Raw genomic sequence first — 17,514 nt, 5'->3', positions numbered from 1 at the left:
CCCTGGACGATTCAAGGGAGCTTTCTGAAGTCCCGGAGTGCAAAAAACAACACAATGGGCAAACTGGAAGTGTATTTTCCGAACTTCCGGTTTGCCCGTTGGGCTGTTTTTTGCACTCTGGAGCTTTCAGGAAGCTTGCCTGAAACCCCCAGAGTGCAAAAAACAGCACAACGGGCAAACCGGAAGTCCGTTTTTCCGAACGTCCGGTTTGCCTGCTTGGCCATTTTTTCATGTCCCAGTCTTCAGTGACACCCATGCATTTTCATGCATGGGGATGCGGGGGAGGGAAGGGGTGTAGGCACCTGCAGTCATGCTAGCACACCCCACACACCCTTTTGGCACACAAACCTAAAAAGGTTCGCCATCAGTGATCTATAGGCTATGCAAGGCAGATTCCTCTGGCAGTGAATGGGTCTATTGCAGGGGTCCCCAATCTTCGTAACTTTAAGACCTATGGACTTTAACTCCCAGAATTCTGGCTGGAGAATTCTGGGAATTGAAGTCCACAGGTCTTAAAGTTGCCAAGTTTGAAGACCTGTGGTCTATTGTACAGCCAGGCTATAGAACTTCAGTAAAGATGGGATTTGAATCCAGATCTCCTGATACCCCTCCACTCACTTTGTCATGTGGGGTGTGTGAAACAAATAGAGGAGGCCAGGAGGCCAGCGAGGTGGGTGCCACCCACTTCCTGCGTGAAGCATCTTCAGGTGCTCTGTGCTTTGGGAAGCTCAGCCAGCTGCCGGGTATCCTGCATCCCATTCCTTTGAAGTTCAGTTCCCCAGAAAGCTGCAAGCAACATCAGCTAGAGAAGCTTAAAAAAAACCCCAATCAGAGTCTCATAAGGATGTTGTGAGATCGCTTCCAGCACATCCTTCCTGGCAAGCAATTTTGCCAGCCAAATCCAAGCTGCATGTAAATATTCTCTTTATCTTCCCCCACCTGCCTGATGAGCACCTTGTCCAATTCAGAGGAACAGAGGGAGGATGCTGGGAGATCTTCCTCAAGACCTAAAATGGTCACCTAACATCAAAAACATCGTCAAAAAAGCACAACAAAGAATGTTCTTTCTGCGCCAGCTCAGGAAGCTCAAACTGCCCAAGGAGCTGCTGATACAGTTCTACAGAGGAATCATTGAGTCTGTCATCTGCACCTCTATAACTGTCTGGTTTGGTGCTACAACCCAACAGGATTGACACAGACTTCAGAGGAGAATCAGAACTGCAGAAAAAACAATTGCTGCCAACCTGCCTTCCATTGAGGGCCTGTATACTGCACGAGTCAAAAAGAGGGCGGGGAAAATATTTACTGACCCCTCACATCCTGGACACAAATTGTTTCAACTCCTACCCTCAAAACGTCGCTACAGAGCACTGCACACCAAGACAACTAGACACAAGAACAGTTTTTTCCCCCGAACGCCATCACTCTACTAAACAAATAATTCCCTCAACACTGTCAGACTTTCTACTAAATCTGCACTTCTATTCTACTAGTTTTTCTCATCATTCCTTTCACCCATTTCCTCCCATGTTGACTGTATGACTGTAACTTGTTGCTTATATCCTAAGATTTTTTATTAATATTGCTTCTTCATTGCTTATTTGACCCCTATGACAATCATTAAGGGTTGTACCACATGATTCTTGACAAATGTATATTTTATTTTATGTATGCTGAGAGCATATGCACCAAGACAAATTCCTTGTGTGTCCAATCACACTTGGCCAATAAAAATTCTATTCTATTCTATTCTATTCTTTAAAAAGTCAACTTCCCAGAACTTTTCAGGCGACCCCCCCTTTACACACTCACTCTCTCTCTCTCTCTCTCTCTCTTTCTCTCTCTCTCTCTTTCTCTCTTTCTCTTTCTCTTTCTCTCTTTCTCCCCCTCTCTTTCTTTCTCTTTCTTTCTCTCTCTCTCTCTCTCTGAAGTGGAATGGAAGTAGTCGGCTCAATTTTGCCTTCAGGAGAACCTAGACATCTGGCATTCATTGATGGAAAAGAATCTCAGGAATGGAGTCCTTTTAGTGAACATAGCCGTGTGGCTTTTTCTCTGCCACTCGGCCAGGACCAAAGGTGGGGGGAGAAATCAGCCATTTGCAATCATTATTAATGGATATAATGCTGCCTGGGTAGGCGGCGTTTTGCATAGAGCAGGTGTTCAGGTCCTGGCCCAGTTTCCCTGGCCGTAGAATTTAAAACGGACCCAGGAAAGGGAGAAAGAGAAGCAGGCAGCAGCAGCGTGCAAGGCCGTAGTAGCAAGGGATGAAGAGAAGGATGGAGCACCATAACAATAAAAATTAACAATTAGAGGTGTGCAGGAATGATTAGAAGTGTGCAGGAATCTGACCCATAGCGGGGGTGATGTTTTCTGATCTGGAATGAGCATGATAAAAAGAGGACCCATTTTATCCCCGAACCACCTTTGATGCTTTAGATTTGAGCATTTAAAAAACAAAATACATCTAGTTCAAATTTTGCTTCCATCTCAGCCTTTCAGGAGATTGCTAGTCGGCCTTTAAAATCTTATTCTTGCCTCCTTTTGAGAGTACAGTGTTCCCTCGATTTTCGCGGGTTCAAACTTCGCGAATAACCTACACCACGGTTTTTCAAAAAATATTAATTAAAAAATACTTTGCGGGGTTTTTTCCATACCGCGGTTTTTCCCCGTCCGATGATGTCATACGTCATCGCCAAACTTTCGTCTGCCATTGCTGATTGGCTGCAATCTCCACCAATCAGCGTTGTTATCGCAAAAAAAAAATTATTGTTAATTATATATAAATATCAGGATCACTAAGTGTCTTATTCAATGGTGAGTACCAGTAATAATGGTGAGTAAATGGGTTAAGGGAATGGGAAATGGGAATTTAGGGGTTTAAAGTGTTAAGGCTTGTGATACTGTTCATAGCCAAAAATGGTGTGTTTATTTCCGCATCTCTACTTTGCAGAAATTCGACTTTCGCAGGCGGTCTCGGAACACATCCCTGCAAAAATCGAGGGAACACTGTATATGAAACTCAATTTATGAAAACAATGAAGGGGGGGGGGGAATCATTGCTATACAGCAGTGTTTCCCAACTTTGGCAACTTGAAGATATTTGGACTTCAACTCCGCTGGCTGGGGAATTCTGGGAATTGAAGTCCAGATATCTTCAAGTTGCCAAGGTTGGGAAACACTGCTATACAGGACAGTTGTTAAATGAGGTTTTCTCCATTTTATGACCACTCTTGCCACAGTTGTTAAGGAAATTGCTGCAGTGATTAATTTAGCAATTAACCCACTACTTAACTGCAGGTAGTCCTCAACTTACAACCACAATGGAGCTCGGGATTTTGGTTGTAAGTTGTTGCAACTCTTAATTTGAGGCACTAGCTGACCAGATTCGATTTTATGACTGTTTTACAACAATCGTAAAGCAAGTCAATGGTGGTCATCAAGTAAATCAGGTGGTCAAATCAAATTATGGTATTTTTTCTATGGAAATCAGCAAAAAAAAGGTTGCACATTGTGGCTATGTGACTACAGGATCCTGCAACTAGTTTTAAATGTGGGCCAGTTGCCAAGGATCGAAAATATGAACACACAACAAACTGCATGACCAGACCTGGTTTTATGACTGTTTTAAAACTTATTAAGTAAATCATGTGGTTGAATGGTTGCAACAAGTCACTAATTTTCACAATGGGTTGTAAATAGTTTTTTCCCCCTGCCCATTGTAATTTTGACCAGTTGTTAAACAGCTAGTCATAAGTCAATCTCTATCTGTCAATGTCTATAAGTCAATGTCTGTCTATAAGTCAATGTCTATCAGATAGACGTTGACTCTTTCTGCAAAATAGTTGATTTAAAAGAGCTCTTTTCTTACTTCCAAGCAAAACCCAAAGAGGAGAACCATGTTTTAAACCTAAAAAGGATTCATAATGCTCACCCTTATCTTTCTCACTCGTGGGGTACAGGAAGAGAGTGACCTCACAGAAATAAGTTAAACCCTAGCAGTCCCTCCTCCCCATCCCCCAGGATCAATTCTTCTTTCCTCTTCTTTTATGAAAATCCTGTGATTCAATTCGTTCCCCTCATTTGCATGTCAAAATATGTTCTCAAGAAGAAATCACCCTCTCCTGGAGATCATTTTGCCAGACCCATCTTAGACTACTGCTCATCTGTCTGGAACCCATACCACATCTCAGACATCAACACCCTTGAAAATGTTAGACTCTCCACGATTGACCTCTCCAGGTTCCTAAGAGGCCAGTAAGGGGCGTACATAAGTGCACTGGTGTGCCTTTCGTCCCCTGTCCAAGTGTCTCCCCTTTCTTTCACCTATCTTATATATTCTCTTCCTTTCATATATCCTCTCCTCTAAGTTCACTTTCACCCCTCTTTTATATTATCACATGTCTATTTTTCTTCCTATGTATTTGTGTATTGGACAAATGAATAAATAAAATAAATAAATTAGGACAGTTCTCTCTTGCTCAGTACTCTCCGAGTAGGTTACAAACATAGAAACGTAGAAGACTGACGGCAGAAAAAGACCTCATGGTCCATCTAGTCTGCCTTTATACTATTTCCTGTATTTTATCTTACAATGGATATATGTTTATCCCAGGCATGTTTAAATTCAGTTACTGTGGATTTACCAACCACGTCTGCTGGAAGTTTGTTCCAAGGATCTACTACTCTTTCAGTAAAATAATATTTTCTCATGTTACCTTTGATCTTTCCCCCAACTAACTTCAGATTGTGTCCCCTTGTTCTTGTGTTCACTTTCCTATTAAAAACACTTCCCTCCTGAACCTTATTTAACCCTTTAACATATTTAAATGTTTCGATCATGTCCCCCCTTTCCCTTCTGTCCTCCAGACTATACAGATTGAGTTCATGAAGTCTTTCCTGATACGTTTTATGCTTAAGACCTTCCACCATTCTTGTAGCCCGTCTTTGGACCCGTTCAATTTTGTCAATATCTTTTTGTAGGTGAGGTCTCCAGAATTGAACACAGTATTCCAAATGGGGTCTCACCAGCACTCTATATAAGGGGATCATAATCTCCCTCTTCCTGCTTGTTATACCTCTAGCTATGCAGCCAAGCATCCTACTTGCTTTTCCTACCGCCCGACCACACTGCTCACCCATTTTGAGACTGTCAGAAATCACGACCCCTAAATCCTTCTCTTCTGAAGTTTTTGCTAGGTTGAACTACGAAAGCCATCATCTTTATAGAGAGTTACAATTTGGCGTAGTCCAGCCGATTTGGGGATGTGCTGGGTGGAGGAAGATGGGGGGCCTAAAGAATGTACCATGAGTTGCAAAGGTAGTTCATTTTTGATGAATATTTAAAGGGCCATCTGCCTCTTGTAGAGTTGGCATGCTTCGAGTCCCATTGATTGAACAGAGCTACAATGGGCCCCACCCTTTCTGTCACAGCATCTGCTCTCCAACACAGAATCTCCAGTGGTTCAGTTGACCCCCTGATCTGACCTTGTTTAAGCAAGTCTTGAAGATCTGGCTGTTGTGCCCCCTTCCCCCAACCACCCCCCAGTCCATGGGTTAGGGTGTGTACATCAGTCCCTCCCTGACCCTTGGGAATATGCGGAGATAAGGGTTACGGTTGTATGCTTCCTTGGATGTTCTGTTCATTCTTTTTCCCTGGCTGTAATGTGCTGTTCACGATATTGTACGTGGCTCAGAGTCATTATGGTGTCGGGTGGCTTTGGAAAATTTAACAAATGTCACTGGAAGTGCAAGCTTCACTAATAATGGGATATAATTAACAAGAACGAAAGGAAGACAAAACGGTGTGAAACTGTGAATGCCAAAAATACACACTGCCTTTATCTCAAAACATTGCTTAGCAGTCATAAGCAGAGCTCTGTTAGATAGCCCAGTTATTCGGTCCTTCGTAAAGGACAGCTAAAGCAGGAAGTGAAAAAGAGCTAGTAAATTCAATCACACCCTTGTTATATTTTTCCCCCCCACCCAAGAGTTAAACACGGACCTTACTTGTCTGTGGAGATTCTCAGCCATCCAGTTCATGGTTGCCATAAAGGTGCTTTTTCAAGGGGCAACTGGACTTTTTTTTTGTTTTTCCCTGAAGACGTTTCGCTTCTTATTTAAGGATGCTTCTTCAGTTCTGAGAATATGTTCTGTCTGGGTCACTCCGGAAGCCAATACCAACCCAAAAAGAGAAGCCAGACACACCGATAAAAGGCAAAGGCAGTTTATAAAATTCAAGAAAAAACACAGGTAACAGAAAATGTCCTTACAAACAGGAAAATGCTGTATCTTCAGATATATCCACGAAGGCAAAAGTCCATGCAGCAATACAGGATTCTTGCTGCCAAGACGAGGCTGTAGATAGCAGACCTACACCTCCCACAGGTCTTCCAAACTGCTGGGCCACAAGCCAGGAACAGAGACGCCGAGAACAAAGCAGGGCACCGTAACTCCAATTGATAACACTCCACATGGCTTCAAGGGCTTGCCTGCCTTTTAAACCCTGCTAAGGAGGACCACACCCAAGCCCAGCTGTTCCTAATTCAGTGCTGATAATACTTCTTTAATTGCTCCTTTCATTGATCTGAACGTCTCTGTCGCATGTCAATGACGGCTTGTGCTTCATCACCTAATGACTCCAAGCTACTGGCTGGGGAGAGGCCCCCCCCCCCCCCCCGGGCTCTCATGCTGTTCTCCTTCGTCCCATTCCTGACTTTCCTCTCCCCCGTCCGACTGTTCAGCCCCCTCCTCTTCGCTGTCATCCTCCTCCGGGCATGGAACCAGCAGAGACACAGCCGATCCCTGAGCAGACTCAGGCTGAACCACAACAGAATAGAACCGGAGAAGCTTCTTGGATGAAAAGTGAAACATTTTTAAGGAAAAACAAAAAAGGTCCAGTTACCTCTTCAAAAAGCCTTAATTTGCCACCCCTGGGTGATGAATTCTAATAGATAGTCCATTTCTCCTTGATAGGTTTGTCTTGTCCCTTTTTAGAGCCATTAATAGCTTAACATTGCTGGTATGCTCCGACTTAAAACTGTAATTGTGTCCACAATATTAGATGCGGTCGTAAAATGGGCCATCGTGTGACCCACCTGGTTTTATGTGGTGCTTACAATGGTTGTAAAGTGAACGCCATAGTCATTTAAATGAACCCATTGTCCAACATGGGGTGTTTGGGACCAGAAACCAGAAGTAAACACTGGTTATTGGCCAAAGTGACAAACATAGTCACGAGACCATGGAGGGCTGCAAATGGTCGTTAATACCCACCAGTGGCTGAGCACCCAAAATGAAATGACTTCGGGGTGGGGGGCATTCATTGGACCTTCGAGTCTGTGTTGTAAGTACCATGTTCGGGGTCTGTTAAAAATGCAAATAGTTGCTAAGCAACTGGGATGAAGTTCTTTCTTTATTCAAATTTTCTTCATTTTATTGGGAGGGACTGCAAAGTCCATCAGTGCAGCTCATCCGGGCATTGGGTTAATCCTGGGATCCCCAAACTTGTCAACTTTTATTTATTATTTATTTATTGGATTTGTATGCCACCCCTCTCCGTAGACTCGGGGCGGCTAACAACAGTGGTGAAAACAACATGTGACAATTCAATACTAAAACAGCTAAAAACCCTTATTATAAAACCAATCATACATACAAACATACCATGCATAAATTGTAGCAGCCTAGGGGGAAAGAATATCTCAGTTCCCCCATGCCTGACGGCAGAGGTGGGTTTTAAGGAGCTTACGAAAGGCAAGGAGGGTGGGGGCTATTCTAATCTCTGGGGGGAATTGGTTCCAGAGGGCCGGGGCCGCCACAGAGAAGGCTCTTCCCCTGGGTCTCACCAGATGACATTGTTTAGTCGATGGGACCCGGAGAAGGCCAACTCTGTGGGACCTAACTGGTCGCTGGGATTCGTGCGGCAGAAAGCGGTCCTGGAGATAATCTGGTCCGATGTCATGAAGGGCTTTATAGGTCATAACCTATAAATTGTGACCGGAAACTGATTGGCAACCAATGCAGACTGCGGAGTGTTGGTGTAACATGGGCATAACTTGGGAAGCCCATGATTGCTCTCGCAGCTGCATTCTGCATGATCTGAAGTTTCCGAACACTTTTCAAAGGTAGCCCCATGTAGAGAGTGTTACAGTAGTCGAGCCTTGAGGTGATGAGGGCATGAGTGACTGTGAGCAGTGACTCCCGATTCAGATAGGGCCGCAACTGGTGCACCAGGCGAACCTGGGCGAACGCCCCCCTCGCCACAGCGGAAAGATGTTTCTCTAATGTGAGCTGTGGATCGAGGAGGACGCCCCAATTGCGGACCCTCTCTAAGGGGGTTAGTAATCCCCCCCCCAAGGTAATGGATGGACAGATGGAATTGTCCTTGGGAGGCAAAACCCACAGCCACTCCATCTTATCAGGGTTGAGTTTGAGTTTGTTGACACCCATCCTGACCCCAACAGCCTCCAGACACCGGCACATCACTTCCACTGCTTCATTGACTGGACAAGGGGTGGAGATGTACAACTGGGTATCATCTGCATATTGATGATACCTCACCCCATGCCCCAGGCTTGTGGACTTCAATTCCCAAAATTCTTTTGTGTGTGGGGGGGGGGGGGGCTCAGGCACACTCTATTTAATTGCTGTTATCATTGTTTTCAATTATTTTGGATTATATTGGTTTCAAAACCTACATTTTCAAGACTGGCATAATTGTTTAAATAGCCAAATGAATATCGGTAGTGGCTGGAGCTAAGCACCAATCTTTCCAAATTGTCCATCCAACTGATGGATAGGAGATGGGAGAGTCCTCCAAATTTCTCCAGGGCTGAAAAGGAGATTCTTTAATCATTTCTCAAGGGCAGGAGTCACCTTAGAGTGACAACTGTAGCCTCATTGTTTTAAAATGTACTGAAGTCAAGTATAGGAGAAGTCTAATCTTTTGCTCAGTGGCCCAGGATGAGCTTATATTTCTCATTTTAACCTACCGTACAAGATTGTTGCAAGGATGCTTTGTGTATTGGGGGGAGTGGAACATATTTGCTGTCCTCAGCTTTATGGAGAAGGTGAAAAATAAACACGAAACCGAAATTTATGTCGATGCAAGGGCTATTTCATTATGCTGTCTTAGCTGAGTTTTGTTTTAAAGCTGGTGGGTTTGACCTGCAGTCATTCCAGATACTTTCAGTTGCATATTTTGAGGTTGATTTTTATTTTTAATCTGTCTCCAAACATTCATTTAGAAGAGCTGGATACTCTACAAATTCTTAAATTTAAGTTGTTGTTGTTGTTGTTGTTAAGCTCTGGTAGACCTTGGGAAAAATGAAGGTAACCCATCTGTAAAATGACTTTTGAAATCCGGATCGAAATCTTCCTACTTATTATAGCGCTGCTCCAAAGCTTTGTCTCTAACTGACTTCGTTTTTATCTATTTCTTTGTTCTTCTTCTCCAAATTTAGATGGACAACCGAAAAAAGTCCGAAAGGTGCCTCCAGGACTCCCGTCTTCAGTAAGTTCCAATTTTCTCTACCCATCTATCAAAGTAGATCGAGAATCCAGCCGTTAGTGCATTGAAGGCAGTTCTTGATCTTTCCCTCTTCCTGATTGGTGGAACTGCTGTGATGTCAGAGAACATTTGAGAGCCACTGGGGGAGAAGGTGGCTGGCAGAGTCCCAAAATGGTTTCTAACTAATATAAAGCAGCGCCCAAGACCTATTTTAACTGCAAGAGACTTGCTAGATTTCAGAAAAGCCAATGAAGAATTTAAGTCAAGGGGAGGAAGCTTGTGGTATTGAGGAGGAAGGGACCACAATTGGGTGTGGACAGGTCAGAGAGTGAGCTGTGGGGAGGAGAGGGGAACAAATAAACTCAGCAATAATGAGATAGACAGAAGGTTGAAGTACAGGATAGCAGAGAAGTGGAGGACATCTTAAAGATCATCTTTACCAAGCTAGAAAATCTTCTACTAATACAAAATATTGATTAGGTGTCCATCCCTGTTTGTTTAAACAGGAAACATTTAAACATGAATACAAATTATAAAGAAGTGTTTCCCAACCTTGATAACTTTTAAGATATGTGGACTTCAACTCCCAGAATGGCTGGCTGGGGAATTCTGGGAGTTGAAGTCCACATATTATAAAAGTTGTCAGGGAAACACTGCTGTACAGGAAAACACTGCTATACAGGATATTATAATAATTTCAATTGTAATCTTGATCTAACTGGATCAGATTTTGGGGGATACCTATATTTGTGTAATCACAATTCACATCATTCTGGCAGCCAATGTGTGTGATATTTTACACACTGTCAGGAATGACTAGCACATATGTATGAGGGGAAGGTTTACTTTTACCTTACCTTTGTTTCAATTACAGATTAGCGGCAGCAAAGCTGAGCGATAGAACACCTAAACTTTTCTGACAATGTGGGTACATATCGATATACCCAAAAGACTGGTATTTAGAGAAAGGAGCTTTTGAAAATCTCTTTTAATATTGCCTGTGAATTTATATACCCATGCTTATAAAGAAAGGCTTGAATAAGAGAAGTTGTATTTCATTAAGATATGAATCGCTGCTTTCTCACTCCTAAGCAAATCAAAGGCTTGTAATGGAATCCTTTTTTTATTGTTGCACTGTTGTGTTACGCATCCTTTTGATGCAGGTTCTTTTGGTTGTTTTCTTTTAAGAAGCAACATGGGATTTTTTTATTATTATTAAACTGAACTGACGATTTCTACCTGCCTGTTTTGGTATCTCCTACAGGTGGTCCTTCATTTATGACCACAATTGAGCCCAAAGTTTCTGTTACTAACCCAGACTGCTGTTAAGTGAATTTGGCCCCATTTTGAGACCTTTCTTGCCAACAGCTTGTTAAGTGAATCACTGCAGCTTTGAAGTTAGTAGCACATTTGTTAAGTCAGTCTGGCTTCTTCTTTGACTTTGCTTCTGAGAAGGTCCACAAAAAGCGATCCCATCACTGGGACACTGCAGCTGTCATAAACATCAGTCAATTGGCAAGCGTCTGAAGCAATGGATAAAAACTCCTATACCTTTCCTCTATTCCTATATCTCTTCTTCTATTCTTTCATTGATATATTCTATTCCTATATCTTCTTTTCTATTATTTCTTAGATATATTTTACTATGAGTATCTCCTCTATAACCTTCATCATGTATTTTACTATGTGTATATTGATATATACCCACTAAAACCCTCATTGTGTATTGGACAAAATAAATAAATAAGTAAATAAACTTAGAAAAGAGAAAAGCAACCTAGAATTAAGGAGAAAGTTCCTGACAGTGGAATTAATCTGTATAACAACTGGCTTCAGAAATTGTGGGTATTCCATCCCTGGAGGTTTTCAAGAAGAGACTTGGACAATCATTTGTCTGGAATGGTATAGGCCTAGGGCAGTGATGGCGAATCTATGGTACGGGGGCCACAGGTGGCACGCGGGGCCATATTTACTGACGCACGAGCTATTGCCCTAGTTCAGTTCCAATGTCCATGTGTGTGCTGGCCAGCTGATTTTTGGCTTGCACAGAGGCTCTGAGAGGGCATTTTTGGCTTCCAGGGGAATGGGGGAGGGTGTTTTTACCCTTCCCGGGCTCCAGGGAAACCTTTGGAACTTGGGGAAGGCAAAATACGATCCTACTGGGCCCACCAGAAGTTGGGAAACAGGCCATTTCCGGCCTCCAAGGGGTTTCTGCTGCACGAATCCCAGCGACCAGTTAGGTCCCACAGAGTGGGTCTTCTCCGGGTCCCGTCAACTAAACAATGCCACTTGGCGGGACCCAGGGGAAGAGCCTTCTCTGTGGCGGCCCTGGCCCTCTGGAACCAACTCCCCCCAGAGATTAGAATTGCCCCCACCCTCCTTGCCTTTCATAAGCTACTTAAAACCCACCTCTGCCGCCAGGCATGGGGGAACTGAGATACACTTTCCCCCTAGGCCTTTACAATTTTATGCATGGTATGTCTGTATGTATGTTTGGTTTTTATAATAATGGGTTTTTAATTGTTTTTAGTATTGGATTATTATTGTACGCTGTCTTATTATTGCTGTTAGCCGCCCCGAGTCTCCGGAGAGGGGCGGCATACAAATACAATAAATAAATAAATAAATTTCGGGGGGGGGAGCTGTTTTCACCCCCTCCAGGCAGAGAATTATGGGTGTGGGCACTCACACATGTGTGATAGCATCCATGCACTTTTGGCACCCAAGGGAAAAAAGGTTCACCATCACTGGCGTAGGGTCTCCTGTTTGAGCAGAGAGTTGGATTAGAAGACCTCCAAAGTCCTTTCCAACCCTCTTATTCTGTTTTCTATGTTCTTTTCCACCTGTCTTCCGACAATATTCTATGGCTCCAAACATGCTGCCTTTCTGCATGTTCTTATTCCTTCCCTAGATGTGAACTACTGCTCTTTCTTGATCCGTTTTCACATTTCCTGAGTGAGGGTTCTGCATTTATACCATGATAGAGGCCGGCCAATAAATAGCAATAACACTTAGATTTATATACCGCATTATAGTGCTTTACACCCAGTGATGGGCTACCAAAATTTTTACTACCACACTGTGGCCGTGGCTTATGCATTTTGTTTCAACATCTTTCAGTGCAAATTGGGGGCTCTGGGGTGGAGCTCCAAATTTTGCTACCGGTACTGCGTTCCTGACCGTACCTGTAGGAGCCCATCACTGTTTACAGCCCTCTCTAAGCCGTTTTACAGACTCAGCTTATTGCCCACAACAATCTGGGTCCTCATTTTACCCACCTCGGAAGGATGGAAGGCTGAGTCAGCCTTGAGCCTGGTGAGATTCGAACTGCCAAATTGCAGGCTGCCGGCAGAAGTAGCCACTGTGCTACCAAGGCTCTTGTTTAGTTTTGATGCAAAATGGTCTTCAAGAGAGAATTTTAAAGGGAGAATCTTGTCTGTCGAACCTGGAAAGCTGTTCTTCCTCCTCCTCCTCTTTGCTGACAGCAGCATAAAAATCTGAGTTGGAGAAAATTGGGGGGAGGGGGTTTCTGTGGGGTGGGATGAGGGGAAATGTGTGGGGAGGGGTTTGAATAGTACACCCACAGGGGAGATAAACTTTGATTTAGGGTTTCCTGTTTGGGTAAAATTCTGTCCTTGCCCCTTTTCTGAAGTGGATCTGGCTAGAGAAACATTTGCATTTTGCACCAGCCTTTACATCTGGGGTTCATTCTGGAGGCCCCATTTCTTGGCTTCCCTCCAGAGGGAAGAAGGAGATCGTGGCATGAATTTGCCTGGAGTTCACTCTTTTTTCTGCAGTCGCTCTTTCTTGTGGCTGTTTTATAGCTGTGCAAATTCCATGTTTTATTTGCCGTGCCCATCTCTTCTGCTCATCTCAGGCTGACCCAGTGGAGGTCTCGTTCATAGATGGGAGTGTATATCGGGGAAATACTGCTTCTAGTCCTCCTCCCCATCTCCTTCTCTTCCTCCTTCTCTTCTTCTTCCTCCTCCTCCTCCCCTTTTCCTCTTCCTTCTTTTGTTTCTCCTTCTCTTCTCCTTTTCTCCTCCTCTCCTTCTCCTCTTCCTTCTCTTCCTCCTCCTCTTCTTCCTCTTCTCCTTTTCCTCCTTTCCCCCTCTTCTCTTCCGCCTTTTCTTCCTCCTCCCCTCCTCTTCTTCCTTCTCTTCTTCCTCCTCCTCTTCTTCTTCTCTTCTTCCTTCTCTTCTTCCTTTTCTTTTTCCTTCTCTTCCTCCCCTCCTCTTCTTCCTCTTTTCCTTCTCTTCCTCCCCTCCTCTTCTTCCTCTTTTCCTTTTCCTCCTTTCCCCCTCTTCTTCCTCCTTTTTTTCCTCCTCCCTTCCGCTTCTTCCTTCTCTTCCTTCTCTTCTTCCTCCTTTCCCCCCTCTTCTTCCTACTCTTCCTCCTTTTCTTGCTCGTTCCCCTTTCCTCCTCCTCCTCTTCTTCTCTTCCTCCTTCTCTTCTTCCTTTTCCTTTTTCTTCTCTTCCTCCTCCCATTCTCATCTCCTTCCTTCTCTTCTATCTTTTCCTCCTTTTCCCCTCTTCTTCCTCCCCTTCCTCCTCCTCTTCTCTATTCCCTCTCTTCCACCTCCACCTCTTCTTTTACCATTTCAGGTGTTGAGGGAGATATAAAAGTTCTGGGTTTGGTTCTTCTGACGGCTTCAACCTTTGTTCATTGATGCCGTTGTAGTGTTTCTCTGCCATCTCCATAAATTAGATATTTTTCAGCCCTTGAAAATCCTGTTGTGCTCATTTAATATTTTGTTATGTCTTGTTATGTGTTATGTTTGTTTATTTGTTTTCTTTTTTATAATCAATAAAAAATATTTATTAAAAAAAACAGAAAATCCTGTCACGAATTAAGGGGGAAAAATCCTTTAATGGGGAGAGAGCACAGCGATGGAGATCAAGATTTCTTTCTTACTCCTTTCTGTTGCATTTCATTATTTTACCTGAAAACACGTATGTGCTCTGCTTCTTTTTTTTCCTATTTAAAAAAAAAAACACAACAAAATCCCGACAACCATATGCTTAAGTGCGGCACACTGGCCAAGTATCATTTTGACGTGTGGTTGTTCTCTTTCTCTTTCTTTCTCTTTCCATTTTCCTTCTCTCTCTTTTTAAAAAAATTGTTATTTAAAAACAAGAACAAGTTATTGTGAACACGAGAACAAGGGGGCATAATCTGAAGTTAGTTGGGGGAAAGATCAGAAGCAACATGAGAAATAATCATAATTTATTAGATTTGTATGCCGCCCCCTCTCTGAGGACTCAAAGCGGCTTCGGAAAATATTATTTTACTGAAAGAGTAGTAGATGCTTGGGACAAACTTCCAGCAGACGTGGTCGGTAAATCCACAGTAACTGAATTTAAACATGCCTGGGATAAACATAGATCCATCCTAAGATAAAACACAGGAAATAGTATAAGGGCAGACTAGATGGACCATGAGGCCTTTTTCTGCCGGCAATCTGTGTTTCTAAATCATTCCCCCTCCTCCCTTGAGAGAGAAATATGGTGGCGGCAGAAAACGACTCTGTTTGGGTGGCTTGGTGCTCGAGACTGGAGACGCAGCCGCCTCCGTAACGGAAAGGCTTGAATGTTTATGAGGGGAAGATCGAGGCGGCGGTGGGGGAGAATGTTTAATTTAACCTGCAAACTTTACCAATCTCAGACTAAACCCCCGAGTTTCAGGCCTCTTCTTTTCCCCTCAGAAAAAACGGTTGTTAAAGGGAAGTGAGGAACTTTGCCACCCACCCCTCCCCCGACTTCCAATACGAGAAGTTGTGGAAATGCCTTGAATTTTAAGCCGCATTTTCCCCCCTCCCCTTTCTTTTTCTTTCTGCCTTTCTTTTTTTCTTTCCCCCCTCCTCCTCCTCCTCCTTCTTCTTTTTGTCTCTTTCCTGCCCCTCCTCCCAACCCAGCACCACACAGCTGCCTGGAGAACTGGCCAGGTGCCAGGCACTGGCAGATGGCGCACGGCTATTATTCCTCCTCCTTCGCTCCAGTCCCAGTCCCAGCTCCTGCTATTTAATCAAATTATAGGAAAAGGCAATTTACTGGATTTCTTATTCTTTGCAGCCCGAGTTTCATTCCCCCGCACTGCCTCCCCTCAGTCTCTTCAGTCGCCCCCCCCGTCTTTGTTTCCTTCTCCCCCCCACCTCTTTGCTTTAGTAGTCTACATCTCTCTTTCCCACCCGCCCTGAACACACACAACACAAACACACACACACACACACACAAACACACACAGAGAGTGCAGAAGGTAAAGATTTGCAACTGTCAGGGAAGTTTGGTTTCTTGGATTCGATCCTTCCACCTTGACCCACGGTAGGTTGGGCCTTCTCTTCAGGAGGCCGCCCGAGGGGCCGTTAAGATGTACAGGTTCAACACGCAGGGAGAAAAAGCCATTTAAGTAGTAGTAGTAGTAGTAGTAGTAGTAGTAGTAGTAGTAGTAGTAATAATATCATCTATCTATCTATCTATCTAACTATCTATTTTATCTATCCATCCATCCATCTATCCATCCATCTATTTATTTATTTATTTATTTGTCAAACAATTATAGGGTGATAATTTGTACATATAAAACATTAGATAAGTAATGATAAAAAGTAGACAATAGGGCAGGGACGGTAGGCACAATGGTGCACTTATCTATCATATCTTATCTATCCATCCATCCATCCATCCATCCATCCATCTATCTATCTATCTATCTATCTATTTATTTATTTGACTTCTATGCCGCCCAACACAGAAGGACTCGGGGCGGCTTACAAAACAATAATACAATATAAAAAGGTACAAAGCAATAAAAAAAGTCATCAAACATAATATCTAAAAACTAAGCCCCGTAATAAAACCCATTTATTATAAATAATAACAACAGTAATAGTAATAGTAATAATAATAATTTGAAAACAATAAACATTGATAAAATCATGATCTTTCAGTTGCAAAAAGGCCACTGTACTTGGATCTGTGCGCATCATACGAAAATACATCACACAGTCCTAGACGCTTGGGAAGTGTTCGACTTGTGATATTGTGACACGAAATCCAGTATATAACTCTTGCTTGCTGTGTGTTACTGTTTTTGTCATAATAATAATAATAATAATAATAATAATAATAATAATAATAATAATATAATGCTGCAGCACGAGCACACTGCCTCCGTGATATGCAAATGAAACAGAAATCCACCTCATTGTTTTTAATGCCTGAGAATCTTTCAAGAGGCCTAATTTGACAAGCAATGCTCATTCTGAAACTCCTTGATCGGTATCAAAAGAGGGTATGACTGATGCTTCCCCCCCCCTCATTTCTTTGATTAGTCATATTTAAGCTGAGGGTTGGTCTCCAAGTTCCAGTGCCCCAGTTAGGTCTTAAAATGGCATAATGTGATATTATAGGTCAGAGGTCTTCAAACTTGGCAACTTTAAGACTTGTGAACTTCAACTCCCAGAATTCTCCAGTCAGCATAGCTGACTGGAGAATTCTGGGAATTGAAGTTCACAAGTCTTAAAGTTGCCAAGTCTGAAGACCTTCTTATGGGTAGTCCTTGACGTCCTGAATTTCCATTGCAAAGGGAGACGTTTTTATGACCTTTCTCGACACCGTTAAGTGAATTGCTGCAGTTATTAAGTTGCTAACACGGTCATTAAGTGAATTAGGCTTCCCTTATTCATTTTTGCTCGCCAGAAGGTCGCAGAAAGTGGTCACATGACTTTTGGATACTGCCAAGTGTCTGACTTTTGTCCAACTTTTGAACCCACGACCGTGGGGATGTTGCAATGGTTATAAGCATGAAAAACAGTCATGTCGCTTTTTCGGTGCTGTTGTAATTTCCAACGGTCATTAAATGAATGGTTGTAAACTGAGGACTCCCTGTATGTCCGATATCACAGGATCGGTTGGCAGTAGCACCCATTATGCTGGTTGACAATGTTGTAAAAAGCATAACTGAAGAGGTCCAGATATTGAGAGCGGAGCATCTTCTGGATTATAAG

General features: G+C 43.1%; 1 protein-coding gene across 6 annotated transcripts in view; it reads left to right on the top strand.

The window, feature by feature from the left end:
- Nucleotides 1-17,514, top strand: part of TCF3 (transcription factor 3) — a 197,986-nt gene that overhangs the window by 132,603 nt on the left and 47,869 nt on the right. For all 6 annotated transcript variants that reach the window (XM_070746942.1, XM_070746953.1, XM_070746989.1 and 3 more), the window contains exon 8: nucleotides 9,462-9,511. In XM_070746942.1, coding sequence (XP_070603043.1) covers nucleotides 9,462-9,511 — 50 coding nt within the window. The remainder of the gene's footprint in view (nucleotides 1-9,461; nucleotides 9,512-17,514) is intronic.

The sequence above is a fragment of the Erythrolamprus reginae genome, chromosome 1 (assembly GCF_031021105.1).
Source record: "Erythrolamprus reginae isolate rEryReg1 chromosome 1, rEryReg1.hap1, whole genome shotgun sequence".
Lineage (NCBI taxonomy): Eukaryota > Metazoa > Chordata > Lepidosauria > Squamata > Dipsadidae > Erythrolamprus > Erythrolamprus reginae.
Note: the sequence above shows the minus strand (reverse complement) of the source record. Positions and strands in the feature narration are given on the sequence as shown.